We start from the raw sequence: 18,716 nt of genomic DNA on the forward strand, positions 1-18,716 counted from the left end.
ACCCTTAGTTCTAGGTTTATGAGAGGAGGAACGTTTCTCCCATTCAGTTTAAAAAACCACTGCCATACAACCTTCAGTTGTCTTTTTCTAAACCTAAAAATCCAGAGGTGTACCTTCATTATTTTGATTGCCTGTTTCTGATTTTTTCCTGAGTTCTGTGGTGCTTTTATGATAAGGAACCCTCCATTGTACCACATTCATCATAGACTTACACAAATGCATTACGATACTGGGCATTTAGTTTTCAGTGACATTTTCTAATGACACATAGCCTTGCATATGCATGGCTTGGTGTGATGTTTTAGTTGCTAGGGAATTTTTTTGGTTAGTACAGTGGTACCCCATGTTACGTACGCGATCCGTTCCGGGTCACGCCACGTAACCTGGGCATACTTAACACGAATGAACATAAAAGAAAAAACCTGGAAGTTTGCGGGGTTTTGCGCTTCTGTGCATGCATGAAGTGCGCAGAACGCTTCTGCGCATTTGCGCACACTCGCGCGCGCTCTGCGGAGGACTTCCAGGTCGCGGAGGTGCGTAACCCGAATGTACCCAACACAGAGCATACGCAACATGAGGTATGACTGTAGTATGAAATTTAGAGGAGCTGCTTGTTGCTGAATGCTGAAGGGGTTGTAATCATGCAAGCAGATGCAAGAAGACAACTGAATATAATGGTTAAGTCATGAATGCATTGAAGCCTACATATACAACTGTTTTACTATGGTTTTCTTCTCTGAAGCTCCTACAGAGATTTGCGAGGAAACTTAAATCTCATCCCTCTTCTTCTGACCTGGGTCAGCAAAGCTGTTCCACGATAATTAAAAAAATACAACAGAACGGCATACAAATATAGAACATTATATATAACTTACTCAGAGTAGGCCCACTGAAAATAATGAGCATGACTGAGTTAGGTCCATTAAATTTCAGTAGTTCTCAGCGTTGTAAGAAACTATTTAGATACTGCAGGTTTTAAGAACTAGAACAGTAATAAGGGTTTGTCTTGCTTTTTTTGTAAAAGTATAATTTAACTTTCTTATTAAAATCCTACCACATGGAAGAATTTTTCATATTAAGCATTTCCTACTTCTGTACAATGTAATTCAGTTGCAAAAATAGTTTACTATACATTTATGGTAACTCTTGAGACATAAGCTGACATACACACTTTGTAAGTAGCTTTTGGGTAGCATTCAAAACTGCAATGGAACTTATTACTGTTTCTGTGTATTGTTTCAACAGATGATCACTGTTATTCTCTCATATGTCGATGTGGTGGAAAATACATTGTCTCCAAAAAAGAAGCTGAAGAGGTTTCACTAGTGTGCTGTGATACCTGTTCATTACTTATAGAGATTCTTCGATGACTCCGCAAAGGATATGGGAAACACACAAGATGTATTGTGTTAGGCAACCAATGGACAATATGTCAGTAAATACCATAGTAGAAAAATGCACAATAACTGTTAAGAACATCAATTCAAAGAAGTTTTCTTTCTGCATCAGAGATTCCCTTTTAAAATCCATGCAAATTATGCTCCAAATGTCTTTTAATTTGAATTGTCCATATCTTAGTGTATGAGATTTAAACACTAAATTTCTTCTGCTTGCACGAGTGAGCACCATTTAATGTTATCCTCCTATTCTGGTATCATGATTACTCCTTTCTGAGGGTAATGCATCCTGTATCCAAGATGAACAGGACTTGGAATACTGATCTTAAACTGCAAAGTGGGCTTCTGAAAGCATACATGCTGCCATGTCAAAACCAATCCAGTACAATATGCAGTACAGTCGACTCACAACTTATGCAAGCATTTCTGTTTGACATATGGATCAATCCCCCATCTCCTCCCCATGGGCACTGTTTTGGGGGTTCTCCCAGCCCTCCAGAGTGGATTTGGAGGTGGTGTGGGGTGCACAGGGGAAAGAGAAGGGGAAAGCCATGCTCTGCTAGTAGGAGTGCTTGTGCTACCTTCTTGCTAGTGTGGTGGATTCGTTCAATCCAGCCCCCAGAGCATACTAATCCCGCTCTTTAAACTTGCAAAGAAGTTCCTAATAGGCTGGCACTTGCTTATTCTCAGCTTTTGAAAAATGTTACACCTGTGAAACTGTATTGCCCTTTTTAGAAAAAACTGATAAACTTTCTAGTATATGCCATGTTACTTAAGAACCATCTGTTTAAAACTGTGTAACAAACCCTTGCCTTCAGCACTCCTACTAGTTCCAAATGTGTGGTTCTGAGGGGAAACAAGTACCGTATTTTTTCTGTGTATAACATGATATTTTTTCCTTAGAAAAAAAGGCAAAAATTGCAGGTTGTCTTATGCACAGATAGCAGGGGGGGACGGGCAGTTGGTGGCAGCAGCCAGCAGGAGATTGGCAGCAGTGATTGGTTGCTGCAGCAAGGCCTGCTGACAACTGGCCTTTGGCTGCGACAATTGGGCGGGCTGTTTATGGCATGCGTGCAATCAGGCATGGCTGCGTCGAGTGTGCAGGTGGGGTTTTGACGGCGAGCGTGCAATCTGCATTGTTGGCCAGGTTGTATAGCGTTTGGCAGCTCAACAACTTTGGGAAATTTCCCCCCAGTTTGTTTTTTTTGTTGCGGTCCAAAAAGATAGGGGTCGTCTTATACATGGGTGTGTGTGTTTTCACGGGAAAATATGGTAAGCATGATATGAGAACCATAATGAAAGAAGGCATAGCTCTGTAAGACTGTCAGGATTTATAAATGGGATAAATGGAAATAGTTGTATATCTGAAGCAACATTATTTCCCAATATTATGACCCTTACACCTACAAGGAACGTCTCGATGTTCTTCTTTATTTTATATCAAAATATATTACTAGCCTTTTAAAAATTAGTAAAGAAGTCAGCATAGATGACTGTGCCTAATTCACTTAGTCATTACAAATTCTGTGACTGTTGGGACTTGCACGTAGGAATCCAAAATCAGTCGGAGGCCAGAGCTGTAAAAATAAAATGAATAAATTACTTAAGATCTAGAGTAATCGTCTTTTTTCTTCTGCTGCTTCTTTCTTGTCTCTTATTTTACCCTTTTCTCAGTTCAAGTGTTAAAGAGGAATAAACTGTGACTGGTGAAAGCAGATGTATATCCATAACTTTGGTCCACTTATAACTGTTGTGATATGGAAGAGATTTCCCCCCATTTAAATATGCTCACTTAGTCCCAGAAGCAAGGAAACTGCATTATAGATGCACTGAATTATGACTTCTGTCTTACCAATCCAGGTTGGAGGAATTGGCTTTGAATAATTTTCATTAATATCAGATGTGATTGGCCTATGTTGCAGGTGATGTGCTAAGGTCAGGTTTCCTCAAACTCGGCCCTCCAGATGTTTTAAGACTACAATTCCCATCATCCCTGATCACTGGTCCTGCTAGCTAGGGATCATGGGAGTTGTAGGCCAAAATCATCTGGAGGGCCAAGGTTGAGGAAGCCTGGCTTAGGTGGGTCATAGGAATTCCCCTGAAAGCCAGGTGTTCTACCTACAACAGTTAGTTGAGGTGTGGCTGAGGCAGGAATTAAGTCAAATAGAGGTAAACAAGAGATGCTAACTAACAAAACGCAGTTGAAAAGTTTTTGACCTATACAGCTTTAAATGGCTCAGGACCGCAATACCTCAAGGACTGCCTATTTCCATATCAACCAACCCAGACCCTGAAATCATCTTTTGAGGCCCTGCTTCATGTGCTGCCTGCACAAGAGGTCTGGAGGGTGGCAACATGAGAATGGTCCTTCTCTGCAGTGGCTCCCCATCTGTGGAATGCTCTCCCCAGGGAAGTTCACCTGGCCACCTTCACTATACACCTTTAGGCACCCTCCAAAAAGTTCCTCTTTAACCAGGACTTGGGCTGATTCACATCCAATGTCCTTTTAAAATGTGCTGGGGGCTCTTTTTGTTTATATTTTGATTATGTGTTTTGTGTTTTTATATCATGATTTTATCCTGTAAACTGCCTGAAACCTGTGGGTATAGGGCGGTATACAAATTTAATAAACAAACAAACAAACAACTTGATGATCCAGATAGTAATATACTCATGAGTTGTTAAGGAACTCAAAAGCTGCAGAGCAGTAAATAGAGCTCCTCTAAATTATTCAAGTCCATCAAAGTTTTGTTTGGTAGTTAAGGCAAAAAACACCACAAGTGACTCTAGAGTAGAAATAAAATAGCATTATATTTACTAGCTTTTCATGACACCCAAGTCAGGTGCCTACTTTAAAGGTAGGGCTAATTCTAAACCTCCCTATCATTTGTCGTCTTATAGGAGGTTTAGGGGATTGCCAGCATAACACCATTTTTAAAAGGGGGGATCTAACACAAATTAAAAACCTATTCACCTAGCTTCTTATCTAGGTAACTGATGGAAAGCGTTTTTAAAGATAAGAGTTATTAAGTAAATAGAAGAACAAACTATGCTTAGACTATTTAGAATATTTTAAGACGGGACAGCATGTAGATATTGATCTAGTAGATAAAAGGTTTTTTTTAACATTAGCTAGCAAGAAATTAGAGTGCGGGTCCTCTTGTGAATCAATATTTGGGTTAAGAGAAGTCAGGAAGAGAGGGAATAAATGGAAGATTAAAAGCATTGGGATCTATCAAGGATCTGTATTGGGAGTCATGCAAGTGCCTGCTTGTGGAAGTGGAAAGGCATTCCACTTGCACCTGCCACATGCTGTTCTGTAAGGTCCCCTGACAACTGGTTCCAATTTTTCAGGAGGATCTGCCACATGGAGAGAGCTTGGAACCCGATTTTGTGCATTGCTTGTTGGGTACAAGCCAATATTTTGAGCGGCATAGAACATTTCTTATATATTCTATGTGTTTTGAGAAGAGCCTGGAAAACAGAAATGTAACTCCTTTCTAATGTTACATTTCCATATACCGCCCATAAAAAGGGCACAGCGAACTAAAGTAAAACAGATTTTATGTTTGCATTGTTGTTACATGAGTGGGTTTTGGACTCAGTTGGCTAATGCTTTATACATCTTTAAATGCAGTAGTCATTTGAGGAGATCATGCTCTCCTATAACATTTTAACACCCTGGTCCCTGTGCTTCACGAGATAATGAAAATGTCTCATTGTGGTAGTTCAGGGCCTCAAGACTTATAAAAACTGTCAAATTAACACGTTTTAGATTGCAGGAGTATACCTTCAAGCAAATGCGTCCTTTTATCAACCCATATGGAACAGGACCGTAACACCTGGAATCTGTAGAATTCCTGAGATTATCACCTTCTAACCAAACATGTCCTTTAGGTACCTGAGAAAGATCAAAATTAAATAACAAATATATAGTGGAAAGAAAATACAAATTTGTCCCACCAATACAATCTAATTTTATCCTTCAGCACACACATGCAATGAATTAATAATGTTACACTTCTTTAAAACAGACATAGATATGAGAGAGAGAAACCCCTCCACCCCGAAGTATCTGTTCTTTCACGTGCTCCAAAAACACTAGTTTGTAACACAAAAAAACCTTCCAAATGAAGATGTAAGAGGTTAGGCCAATGTGACAGGGTCATTAATTTAATAGACTTCAAAAGAGGTCATTAGGATGTTGACTGAAAATCTGCCCTGCTGTCGCAGTAACAGCATGAACAGGGCAGCCACACACTCATCAACATCCTGGGGCCAGCACTAAGGCTAGACCTGTTAGTAAGCTTGTGATGAACTAAATGGTAATTGATTGTGACATCAATTACGAATAATCTCATCATTTTATCAGAGAGGGCTTGTCAAAGTTCTAATTAAGATCACAGTTCAGCCTATGTGCAGGCAGGATCCACAACACATAATATTGCAATAATGACCATCACAAACTGGCAAGTCTCTCCTTATAATTTGAAAATTAATGATGGTGACCTTATCATATGACAGAGACCTTTTACTGTCTATATGGACTGTGCATGAGCTATTATATTGCATGCCATAGGTCCAGCTTTAAACTGGCCCTGTGATAACTGAGAAGCAGTAGCACAACTGCATTAATAACTAGAACACATTTCAGAATTGTACACATTTATCCAGAACATACAGGACAAAACTCAAAATACACCATGCAAGGATTTTGACATTCATATACTAAAACAGCTAAATGTTTTACAGTTTGAGAAGCGCACTTACTAGTGGGTAAGCCCTGCTGAAGACAGTTACTTCTGAGTAAAGAGTCATAGGATTGCACTGCAAATTTATTTGACTGTCACAGCCAACATGTTCCTCACACTTAGATCCAGCCTTTGGGTTGCTTAAATCTTTTTGAAAAGATAATAAGCTTAATGTTTAATCCATGACTAGCTAACTCTATTCTATCACATTTTTACAGCCAGGCAGTAAGAGTGGCCTTATTAACTTCAACACTAACGTACCTGGAATTGACAAAGGGCTTGTTCGGACAATATTTCACCCTGAATTCTATTCAAGCTAGGAGCAGAAGCAAGTTTCAGTCTCATTCTCTCACCACAGGGAGAAGATAATGTGTGAACCAGGAAATCTTCTGTTTATTTGAATAGGTTCTGTCTCCTAGACACTGAGTAAGACCCTTCAGGTCAAGCAGGCCCAAAGTCAATGCACTTAAAAACAATTGGTTTTGTGTCACAATTAGGTAAATATTCAACTACGTTTTACAAAGAGTAGACCCACAGAAATGAATGGACCTAACTTCACAATGTTCATTAATTCCAATGGGTCTAATGCAGGCACAGGCAAACTCGGCCCTTCAGATGTTTTGGGACTACAATTCCCATCATCCCTGACCACTGGTCCTGTTAGCTAGGGATGATGGGAGTTGTAGTCCCAAAACATCTGGAGGGCTGAGTTTGCCTATGCCTGGTCTAATGAGTAAACCTTAGTTGAATACCACCCTTAACAATGAAGATACAGACAACCACTATCATGAATGCTTTAGATTCCTGCAATTGCAGACTAGATGAGCTTCAGGGTCCCTTCCAACTCTACAATTCTGTGATTCTATGTCTTGGTCCAGAACAGGGATGGGGAATGTGATGGGTGAACTTCCAAACAGGGTGCATTAAAGTGGTGGCAGAGGCAAAAGTGGGCATGGTGTGACACCTGACTGCACAGCATGCTATCTTCCAACCACACAAAAGTCTGAAGTTTCTGCATACTCCTCCCTCACCTCCTCCTCTCCAGTCAGACAAGAGGCATTATCACATTCAAAGACCCATTCCAGCTAGGCAAAAGCATTTGCGGAGATCACAGAGCTGGGCTGAAAAGGGGTGTGGTTTGTGGAGGGTGTGGCCAGGCAGAAGCCTAGAGGGCTGCATTTGGACCCAGGCCTGAGGTTCCCAAGAGAAGCCCAACAAACCTTTCTTTGCTCTCTCTGGCAAGGCTGGATTATTAAGCCACAATACGATTGCCCAAATGCGGCCCCTACTTTTTATATGCCAAGGTCAGGGCAGAGATAGGAGAGTTGGGTGGGAAAAGTTTGGCAGCCTGTATAGCCAAGTCATCTAGGAGCTGCTATTAAAGAAAGCTCCATTTGTAAATGTAAAATTACATAATCTCTAGATTACGACCATGTAAGAGACACTTTGACCTCTCTAGGGAGAGATGAGAACTATGTGATGGCCACACTTGATAATTTATTAGTAGCCCAGGCATGTAAAGCCACTGGCTATTCTGTGCACCTCTTCCGACATTAACCTAAGAGCAGGGGAGGCTATGCTATGGGCCTTCCAAGTGTCATTGGACTCTCAACTCCTATCAGCCCCAGCCAGCATGACCAACGACCAAGGATGAAGTTATAGTTGTGGCTTAACAACTTCTGGAGGCCACAGGTTGCCCACTCCTGGAGTACCCTCTCCTGTTCTGCTCCAGAAATGTCAAAAGATCTGTACATGTGGTGGAAGCCCATGCTGGGGCTACTTCCAACTGCCACATCACCCTTCCTGGAAACTGAAGCAAAGCTGGTAAGTAGGTGAGTCAACACATGGAGCAACACACTGCAAAAATTTTCATATCCTAAAGATGACAGACAAGGACTTACAGCTCAGCTACCAGGGCTTCTTGACCATCTTGGTCACTGAAAAGAACTTGCTGCCCTTCCTTGGAAATTTTAGTGGCTACCAATATGTTTAGTGACTACCTTACTGTTTTCTTTTGTTTTAATTTGATACTTTAAATGTTTTGTATTTTGTTGTATGCTCCTTGGAACAACATTAGGAAAAAACTAGGCATACATTCTAAATTACTGAATACATCCAAAATTACAAAGCTCCACAAAAAGAACTGTTGCTGAATTATGTCTTAGCATTTTAATTTTAAGTATGAAAATCAAATATTTGCTTTCTAATTATTGTTTCTTTCAAAAAGTGTTCACCGCTCTTTCCTCTTCAAAGGGTGGCCCAACACATTTTAACACCGCGAAGGAAGCAGGCACTCCACCACCAAGGATATCAGAGCTCTGAGTTTAAAAAGAATCTTATTTTGTTTCTCTGTTACCTTACATTTCAGTGGCTTCCTTCAATGAAAAAAGCTAGACATGCTGTTGGACAAAAGAATGAAAGCCAAAAAGTTATCATCTATTCCTAAGGAGGTCGAAGTGGTACAAGGAACAAATGTAATTGCTTCATTGCCTGTGGGTATTCATCTGACAAAAGAAGCTTTTGTGAATAAACCCACAGGTGTTACCTTTCTTGATTAAAGTGAAACATGATAAAAGAGTCTGCCATATCAAATAACAAATTAACTGGGTACTAATGAAATTTATATATTTGATTAGTTAAATTGCACATAATTAAGATATATGCAAACTAAAGTAATAATTTTAAAAAACCCCTCAAAAGTAATAGATTTTCCTGTATGTTTCAGGTCACATGGAGTACAGATTATTTTATTTTACTCTTTAAATGGTCCCAGGACTTCTACATGACATTTGTTGTAGAGATGCATGTAAGTTTAGCAAACCACCACCATGCGGCTTTTATTACATCAGTTAGCCTTTACACTTGTCTGTAAAAAAAACAAATTGTTAGCATTAAGAGGCACTATGTTGTGAAGTATGTAGTAAATGTATGTTTTCAATACGTAGTGTGTGTGTACAGTGAGCCTTTAGGGTGCACTTACCCACCTTCAGGGGGACTTAGATGCTAATGGCTCAGGCTTATCAAAAGTTCTGCTCTCTGATCACAAAACCTATTCCCTGAATTGCCATCTTTAATCCTCTATGTAGTATGACTTTAAATAAACCATTTACTCATTTATTACTCTTGGTATATTATAATCATTTTGGAGAGTGTTTATCGCGCAGTATGTGTATATTTAGAAAGAGGTGATTAAGGAAGTATATGAATGTGCTAGTGAACTCAGTCGGCACAACTAAGTTAACAGAATCCTAAAATAAAATAAAATAAAATAAAATCCTGCCAGTAGCACCTTAGAGACCAACTAAGTTTGTCTGTGGTATGAGCTTTCGTGTGCATGCACACTTCTTCAAAAGTGGAATATCTAGTTTTCTTCCATCCACTGCTTTCAAAATTGCAGCTAAAATTTAGAGTGCAGGTGGGATAGTCCGTAGAATTGACTTGCCTAGATGTTAATTGGACCCATACATGGAAGGTTTAAAGCAATATAGAAACTTTTCACTGCTGTCTAAAGGCAAATATCGTTAATTATTACTTAGCAGTATATTATATAGTGGTACCTCGGGTTAATTCGTTCTGGAGGTCTGTTCTTAACCTGAAACTGTTCTTAACCTGAGGTACCACTTTAGCTAATGGGGCCTCCTGCTGCCGCCGCACTGCCACCACATGATTTTTGTTCTCATCCTGAAGCAAAGTTCTTAACCTGAGGTACTATTTCTGGGTTAGCGGAGTCAGTAACCTGAAGCGTCTGTAACATGAAGGGTCTGTAACCCGAGGTACCACTGTATTGCTCTCCTTTCCCTTTTAAGACTGCTATCCTTTAGGTCTATATATACACTGAAGCAGCTCCTTATTCTTTTATTGTTATCTCTGTGTAGGCAATCTCTTGTGTGGTCATTGTATTTTATTTACATATTAGGCCTTTGGGCACTAACCATAAAGCTACTAACCTTATCCCTTCCATACTGACTAATTCAACCATTAATCTTCTCTTTACCAGCAAGTTCATGTTTGTATTTTTAAAAATCTTTTCCTTTTCCATTTTCCCCACCTGGTCTTGTTTTTTTTTTTAGCTCTACATAGTTATGAACGAGGTTTCTGATTTTAATGAAAACAACAGGATAAAAAAGGGACTAAGCAGCCCCTTATAAGAGGAAGAAGTATGCACAACAATGTAATAAAAGACTTCAATAATGTTACAGAAAACCTGTAGATGATCTGGAAAAGAAAAATATTTGGAGTCTTTGAACCTGGGTGAAGTACTTTTACTATGTTCTAAATGAAAGAGAAAAGGAATTGCCACCATATTGAAGCAACCAATCAATTCCCCCTGAATGGATAAGAAAGCCAAACCATTCAAATTTGCCATAGTCATGCTTGGAAATAAGGCTATTCTTTTAGGGTGTATATGTTGCCAGCTGTAATCAGAAAGCATTTTCCAAAAAGAAATCAAAAAATGTAAGCCAATTTGAATAGACAAAATGGATGGGGGGGAAGGGGAGAGCAATTTTGTGAGGACAGATTACAAAAACAAGAACTTAAAATATTGCAGCAAAACTCAGTGCAATGAAACCTATTTGATACATGGAGATACCACCACCCCACTGAAAATGATTGTACTTTTGTACAATTCTAAGTAACTCAATCATACATTGAATGAGTTGTTTGCAGGCTTCCTATAGGTATAGGTATAGGTATAGTCTGATCCAGCAGGGCTCTTCTTATTTTCTTATGTATGACTTGAAAGAAATTTGATTTTAAAATAACAATAATTGCCTGGTAAAAAGTTATAGGTGAGCTGAAGGGGAGACCTGTAGAACTGGTGCTCCCTTATCTCAATATCTACAAGGTAAACACACAATTAACAGATGGCTTATGAAACAATAATGCTTATTCTTTTGATTTTGCAGTAATCTTTCCTGACAAGAACCACCCTCAGTTACCTCCATGCCCTAAACAGCAGCCCTGTTTCTCACTACAGAATCTTCACAGACCTCTTAAGCATACTGCTTCCACCTATTGAATACAGAGATATCTACTGTACATGTTGAAAATTAAAGCCTAGAAGCCTACATTGGTGAATGTAACAAAGAGCTGAATAAAACCTGTTCTCAGATTTGCAGATATTAAGACACTCAATCTTCAGCCTGTGTTAGCTTTAGAGATAGCCACAGGATGAACAGGGCAGGTCATCTCCTCAGTGAACTTCACTTTAGCACAAAGTAAACATTTTTCTCCACATCAGCTGTTGTCAGGGCATTAGCAGTATGTGGTAATTGATTATCAGTAGAGTGTTGCTGAGAAATGGAGTTGTATCTCAGCTTTTTATCACTACGACTTGCAAAAAGCAGGTTCCTTATTTACAGGTCCTATCTGTATTAAGTGACATTACTAGACCCTTCTTCTGTTGAAGTGACACAAGGGCTGAACATATCAGTGCCTTGCAATATATAACCTAGTTTATTTCAATTTTCCTGCTTGCCTTTTCAGTTTGTAAATAGCAACAGCACCAACTGAACATATGGTAAATAGAATGTAACACAGACACACTTAAATCACAGGCAAATGCAACAATACAATATTCATTATTTGATATATATAGTTCTAAATTTGAACTGTGATAAATGCACTTAATACAATTATGAAAAAAACCAAGTTTTGTTGCCAATACATTTTCTAAAGCAACCCTAATTCTGATGTTAATTTTGAAGTGAATAACCGAAACACATTTTGTTTTAGAATGCTGTTACAAATCATTAAACTGGGTCATTGAGGGCTTTACAAGTACCGGTATATAGGGTTATATAGTTTGTATCAAGCAGTTCTCTAACTCTGTGTTACACAGCATACATTGTCAAACAACACACAACAAAGAACACAGCAAATTGGCCACAAAACACAGGTTGAGGGAGGGCATCACTTATATAAAAAAACAAACTTTAAAAGCCCCTCTTGCAAAAAAAAAAAACCCCTGCATTTATCTATCAAATTTGGCAGGCTTATGCCAAAATATGAAAGTTATATGTGGCTGTTGATGTTCTTATTCTAGTCAATGGAAAAGACATTGGATACTTCAGGAAATGTGTGAGGCTTTGCCTTAGTTCCAAGGTGAAATGTGATGTCACAGCTGTTCTAGGTCACTCACCTTTCCTAGTATTTTCAAATTTCAAGGTGTTCCATTCCATTTAAGTGCAAGAAACATTTAAAGTCATGCTTTATTTCAAATCCCCCAATCCTATCTTAACACAAAGCTGCTCGTGCAGCTGTATAATGTTGGCATAGTGACATATTTCCTAAGCCAAAACCAGATAAAGTTTATATTCATTGCATTTTCAGAAAGGAGCTTCAGTTTCCATTTGTCTTTCCTCAATTGTTTAATCAGAATTCATGAACAAGCATGAACACATAATGCTTTAAAATGGAATTCACTGGAATCACTGTATTTTTGTCAGTAAATTAAATAGGAAAAGAAATAATACAATATTGGTGTTAATCCTGTATACGTTGTGAGTTTTAGTGACTGAATGATACAGCAGTGTTAACCCTGCCACATTAACACTGCACATCTTATCCTGCCTAATCCTGTAATGAATTTGAGACTAATAGTGATACTCATCCATTTCTTAGGGCCTTGCATGTTTATCTCCATAACAAAGGGGTGTCATGTCAAACACGACATTATTCTTTTCACTCCAGGGATCAAGCAAGATAAAGTAGATTATGAGAGCAGAACTTACTGAATCTGAATTTTTAAAATGAATTCCACAGGAAAGGACTTGCTATATAAATTCATGTAGTAAAAATTTTAATATAGCCAAAACTGAAAACCATTTAAATGGAAACCATGGTTACCATGTACTCAAAAATGGCACCTATTTGCCACACTGAACTAGAATTTTATTTATATATGGAATGTATAATATACCAAACAGGATTTTTGTTCCATTCATTCTGAGGTTACAATAAATTCAGGTGCTAAAAAGTTGACCTAACATACGTCAATCCCTGAAAGCTGTTGCCTACTTTACAACTGTCGTTCCCTGCCTGAAGGGTCATGCTTAAGAATAGATCTTGGGCTCAACCCAGAAATATCCAGTCAATCTTTGGGAAATGTGGCTATACTGCTTAACTTTGACATGTTTTGGTTCTTCAGCAGAGATGCCTTCTTATAACTTGTCCCATGGAACTTCAAGGAATGTGTAAATGTGTGTGGTGGGCTGGAGTGGGGAAAAGGGACTGTGAAATTCCCTTTCAGCGAATGTCACTGTACAAATGCTGAAGTGGAAACAACCCACAGCAACTGAACGTTTACGACGTGAAATGCTGAATTAAATTTAAAGCCATGCAAACAAAAAGGTGCTTTACAAGCGTCCTCAAAAAGAATGATAAGCAATGCTACTTACGTAACTGTGGGTCTTAAGAAAATCTGAAGGGCTGCTTGTACAGACTTTATCTCCTTCCAAGCCAATTACTCTTTTACATATGTTTGATTTGGGGTCACTTGGGTTTTTCGCAATGATGATATCACCTCTGAGGAAAAAGGTTGTGAGGAAATGTCAGGATCCAGAAAGATGTCAATGATGTACACATTTTTAATTGGTGCTGGCCAACTGTTCGGGACATTGTGCTAAATGTCAAGTCTGAATTATTAGGGAATGCCATTCTAGTGCAGGCTCCACCCTGCCCCTACACTTTGAGGTGGTATTGCCTTCTATCTACTGATTCAAGGAGCAGTGCAGTGTTGGAGAATCATTGCCCTGCCTTTATGTCCTTCATAACCAATCCTGTAGCCTCTCCTGTGTGTGACCAGCATCAAGTGCTACAAACTATGGCTCACCCATACAAACTACGCAACACCCATAACACAGGCTGGCCTCCCATTTTCTAAAGCATTTAGCAAACTGGCTAACAATATGCTTTCCCACTCACTTGCACCACGACCTATTTCCAAATTGTTATCCAGCAGCAATTAAGTGTTAGATTGCAAATATGTGGATTAATGCATAGGGCCTGGTCCTTTATATGACCGTTGAACACTGTGTACACATCTACAGCTCTATAAACTACTAATAAAGCAGCATTTGGATACCATAATAAATGGCATTTATGGCATTTCTGGAGAGAATTGCTCTGTGAATTTGTTTCCTAGAGATAAACTCTAGTTGTCTATTACAATATAGGGTAAGATAAGCTAAAAATAAGCAATCCTAAAGTAGGATGGCTATAAAGAAAACTCCACAATGAATTCTCAGTCTCTGAATTAATGCCAAAATATCCCAAATCAGGAAAGTTTCCAGAAGGCATAAAATTATACTCATTTATTCTCCCAATTTAAAATAGGTAACTTAAGAGTTTATGAAAAATATTAACAAAATTAACAATAAAAGCAGTGCTATGATTATAAAGATAAGCATAATCAGTAAGCAAGTATCTGTACAAACAGAACTATGGAAAATTGGAGCAACATACTTCTGAATGTTATAAAAATGGCAGCTAAGATTCTCAGAAAACACAATATCAGAATTTTGAATTGTAGGCTCCATTGAAGGTCCTGAACACTAAAAACAAAAATAAAGATGACAATTACTATTTGAGAAGTATGTTATCACATGTAGTATTTTAACTAAATAAATTACAGTATCTTTAGGCCAATCTGGTAAATATAAAACAACTCAGCTTTCACCAACCTGGTGCCCCTCAGATATTTTGGACTACAGCTTCCTAGAAGTCCCAGCCTGGATGGCCATACCAATGTGAGTTGTACTCCAAATATCTAGAGTGCCCCAGGTTGATTTTCAAGACCATGTTGCATATGTAAACCTGTCTCCTTGATTTCTATCAGTTTGATGTCTCTCTCTATAGATTCTGGTTCCACTGAGCCCTGAATTCTCACCTGAGATGTCAGTGAAGTTTAGTATTAGTTTTGGGAGAAGCAAGCATTACAAACCTACACATTCTTCTATGGCTCAGATTAAATAATGAGCCAGAGAATAATTCCTGAGTTAGGTTCTCTTGCTCAGTCAACCCTAAACCTATGAAAATAGCCATGTATCTATAGTTTCCGGGGGCTGAAGTTAAACAGAGGAGCATCATTTATTTTAGTTACTTATTTTTATCCAATTCCTCATTCAAACAGTCCTAGTGTGAGGTACTACAAGTAAACAGTACATGAAATAACAAGGCAAAAGCAATTCTATAAAAACCAGGCAACAAGTTCTGTGAGCACAACTGCCTAACTCCATAGCTAAAACTAATCTAAAAACCTGGGTAAATTAAAAAAAGGTGTTAATAGGTGGTGAAAACCCACCAGGGTCAGAATCATGAGTTCCCTGCTTAGTTTAAAGAAATCTTTAAAAGTTCAAGTTATAAAGTCTAAATGAGTATACTTCAAATACTTCTTTATTAATACAGAAGGCTGGGGTGTGAAAGCTAAGAAACTGAAAATTGACATGGTAATTTTATTATTTGATAGCCTTTGTTAACTCACCACAACAATTCCTCCAAGGTATTCAAAGGCACAATGTGCTATGCACCCATACTGAATAGTATATCCAAGAAGTCGAAAAGTCTTTCTAATGATATCTTGCAACATATCAGTTTTATGGTTGTGCAGCTGGTCCTAGTTTAAGGGATCGGAAATACACCAGATATGAATTCTCACCATAGTACAAGCATTCAACAGAATTTATAAAATACACTAACTTAAGATGCTTCATTTCAAAAACCAGGATTCAAATTAATTTTCAGGGAGATTAATTTGGTCAAAAGTTCAAAAAGAATTTTAATGTGGGTTATGTATGTGGAGCTGAAAAAAATCACAGAAGCAACTTGTCCTCATTGCTTAAAAGTGCAACTATCCTTCCAGCAAGACATTCCAAATCTGAACTACCACTTAGGCTTTCTTCTTAATCTCTTATTTCATTCATTACGTATTTCACATAATTAAAGAATTACAAAGCATTGATACAAAACAAGTAACACAAACAATGAGAATAAGAGATTAAAATAACTAATTAACATGATTTAATTCAAGTTTTAGATAATAAACATTTACTTTGCAGTTTTCTGGTAGCTGGTACTGGTAAGACTGTGAACTGATGAATTTTGGCTATAACGTCATTCCAGAATTGTTTGTTTAGGCAAGTCCAGACGATGTTGTATGTAGTCTGCTTTTGGAGCCCAGCATTGCCAACATAAATCGGAACTATCAGAGTAAATTCCGTATGGTAAATTTCAACCTGTATGGAGTAAAATGTGATTTGGTAAGTATTTTTTTAGATCCTTTAAATGTCTTTATTAAGCATATTCGTTACCATTCCTTCACAAAAAGTCCCATGGTGGGTTACATCACAATAAAACAGTAAATTACTATATACAGACAGCAAACAGTTAAACGTGCAATCAGTGAATAACATCATTTGAAGGAATGTTGTTAAATATGACCATTCTTGTTCTGAACTGAAAAATTAAAATCATCATTACATTTCTTCTTGAAATAGATTTAGGCTATTTGTGTTTGGGTAATAAACGATATATCTGAGCCAGTGGAAAATAATAATAATAATAATAATAATAATAATAATAATAATAATAATAATAATAATAATAATAATAAAAAGATATATCTTACTAATCAGATCAGTTTCTGGGTGGTGAGATTTGTTATACAAGAATCAAACGCTTAAACATTATAAGGATGGCTGAATTTAGCATGTTACAATATATCTGACTTGAAAATATATTAAAAAACCTACTGAGAGAAAACCTTTCTTGAAAGGGTTAATTCTTCATACAGAATTATATATGGTCATTGATCATCCATCTGTAAATTGTTATGATATTAGCTCCCACATATATCCTTAAGTTTCATTCATTATGAAAGATTGATGTCAAATGTGCACTCAATATGGTACCATCACAATATGGTATCCGCCAGTCCCAGTCTAGACACCGTGGTACCTTGGCTTACAAACTTAAACCGTTCCGGAAGTCTGTTCTTAAACCAAAGCGTGCTTTCCCATAGCAGCGGGGGACTCAATTTACAAATGGAACACACTCAACAGGAAGCGAAAAATGTTCTTATTCCAAGGCAAAGTTCACAAACCAGAACACCTGCTTCCAGGTCTGCAGCTTTCTTAATCCAAGTTGTTCATAAACTAAGCTGTTCTTAAACCAAGGAACCACTGTATTCAAAACACAGAGGTGGTTCTGACGGGACAGAATCACAACACTAGCTTTCTGGCAGGTGTGCTGCCACTGCTGCCACGGAAGTAGAGGGCAAGGTGAAGGGAAGATCAGTGTAGTGCAAGTCCAACAACAGGAGTATTCGTTTCACCCAACTACTTCACCTGCACCACACCTCATACCTTGCTCTTTCCCTCTTGGTAAGAGGCAGTGACACACCTGCCAGGAAGCTAGCATTGCAGCTCCACCCCACAAGGCATGCTGCTTCTGTTATGATTTTGGATAATAGGCAATATAATAGAAATGTGCCAGAAACATGAAGAGAAATACACATTACCCATTGCTTATAAAATATGTTTCCCTAACCCTACTGCAAGTTCTCACATCTCACTGTGGAATAACTTTTGCCTCCTTTGTAGCCTCATCACATTGCTGGCTCACAGTCACATTAAGACTTATCAGGATTCTCTTCTGTTATTTCCATTTAATGAGTTCCTATGAGAAAACAAAGTGCTTATTTCTGGGTGTCAAATGCATCAATTGAATATAGAAGAAACTTCTAAAACTTATATATGGAAATTAGATAACAACTGAAGCAAAACACATTAACACAATAACAGAAGCACAGTTGTCAAGAGGAAAACATTAATTAGCTCTCTACCTATCCAGTATCATTATATCCACTTGTGGATATCTTTGAAATTTTAGAGAAAAGATAGGAAAAGCTTTAAATGATTGTGCAGCTAATTCCAGTGTTGGGATAGGAATCATTACTTTCATATTTAAAGCAAAAAAAATCAACTATAATGAGAAACAGAAGCCTATAGAGATGGTGGTTTTATTGTGGTTGTTTTTTCTTTAGTCAAAACTGACTTCTTGGCTGTTGTTCTTAATTGTTTTCCATACTTGTCTGCTTTCCAAGCTGTTATCCTCCATGGGCTGAAATCTCTAGAATACTGTACCTAAGTACATCAAGGATTTGGCAGTCTTACTATAAGCTACTAATGCACTATTCAAAAGTAACAGGCACAGAGAAACTATTTCAGTAACATGCTGGAATTGCTAACCCACTATTCACAAAGTTGATATGTAAGGTATACCATTGGCAAAACCTTAAAATAAATTACCTTCCTTTTTGATGTATGCAGCGTCAGGAATATGGGCAAAAGGGCACACGTAAACTGAAACGGGAACAGCTGTATTCTGAACTAATTACACTTTCAATCATAGTTTACTCAGAAGCCACAGAAAAAGTGTTGCGCTTTAATCAACCCAGGAAATTATAAGACTATGGGTAAAACCTTGATGTCAGAGGGCAAAATGTTGTGAGTTTAAAACATTTTTGTAGGTAGTAAAAGAAAGATTAAGTGTCAGCAGATCACTCAGT

At 38.0% G+C, this 18,716-nt stretch overlaps 2 protein-coding genes across 5 annotated transcripts in view; one reads left to right on the forward strand and one right to left on the reverse strand.

The window, feature by feature from the left end:
* The window catches only part of DNAJC24 (DnaJ heat shock protein family (Hsp40) member C24), a 37,337-nt gene extending 35,169 nt beyond the window's left edge, over positions 1 to 2,168 (forward strand). For all 4 annotated transcript variants that reach the window (XM_033151313.1, XM_033151322.1, XM_033151297.1 and 1 more), the window contains one exon: positions 1,246 to 2,168. In XM_033151313.1, the coding sequence (XP_033007204.1) occupies positions 1,246 to 1,370 (125 nt within the window). In that variant the 3' untranslated portion in view covers positions 1,371 to 2,168. The remainder of the gene's footprint in view (positions 1 to 1,245) is intronic.
* Positions 2,169 to 2,716: 548 nt separating this feature from the next.
* On the reverse strand, positions 2,717 to 17,842 carry IMMP1L (inner mitochondrial membrane peptidase subunit 1). Its single transcript, XM_033151284.1, has 7 exons — positions 17,714 to 17,842; positions 16,200 to 16,383; positions 15,633 to 15,764; positions 14,615 to 14,703; positions 13,549 to 13,675; positions 5,188 to 5,298; positions 2,717 to 2,974 (listed from the first exon to the last, which is right to left on the reverse strand). The coding sequence occupies exons 3-7, from the start codon at positions 15,735 to 15,737 to the stop codon at positions 2,906 to 2,908; spliced, it is 501 nt and encodes a 166-aa protein (XP_033007175.1). The 5' UTR covers positions 15,738 to 15,764; positions 16,200 to 16,383; positions 17,714 to 17,842; the 3' UTR covers positions 2,717 to 2,905.
* Between the last annotated feature and the right edge of the window lie 874 nt (positions 17,843 to 18,716).

The sequence above is a fragment of the Lacerta agilis genome, chromosome 1 (genome assembly GCF_009819535.1).
Source record: "Lacerta agilis isolate rLacAgi1 chromosome 1, rLacAgi1.pri, whole genome shotgun sequence".
Taxonomy (NCBI): Eukaryota; Metazoa; Chordata; class Lepidosauria; order Squamata; family Lacertidae; genus Lacerta; species Lacerta agilis.

What these genes read in the sequence shown, in the direction of transcription:
- IMMP1L (XM_033151284.1), bottom strand. Translation starts at nt 15,737, where the DNA reads ATGTTGCAAGATATCATTAGAAAGACTTTTCGACTTCTTGGATATACT. An exon ending in ACCTTGGAGGAATTGTTGTG is followed by an intron (nt 14,704 to 15,632) that starts GTGAGTTAACAA and finishes TTTTGTTTTTAG; the next exon opens with TGTTCAGGACCTTCAATGGA. An exon ending in AAGGACGCATTTGCTTGAAG is followed by an intron (nt 2,975 to 5,187) that starts GTATACTCCTGC and finishes TTATTTTTACAG; the next exon opens with CTCTGGCCTCCGACTGATTT.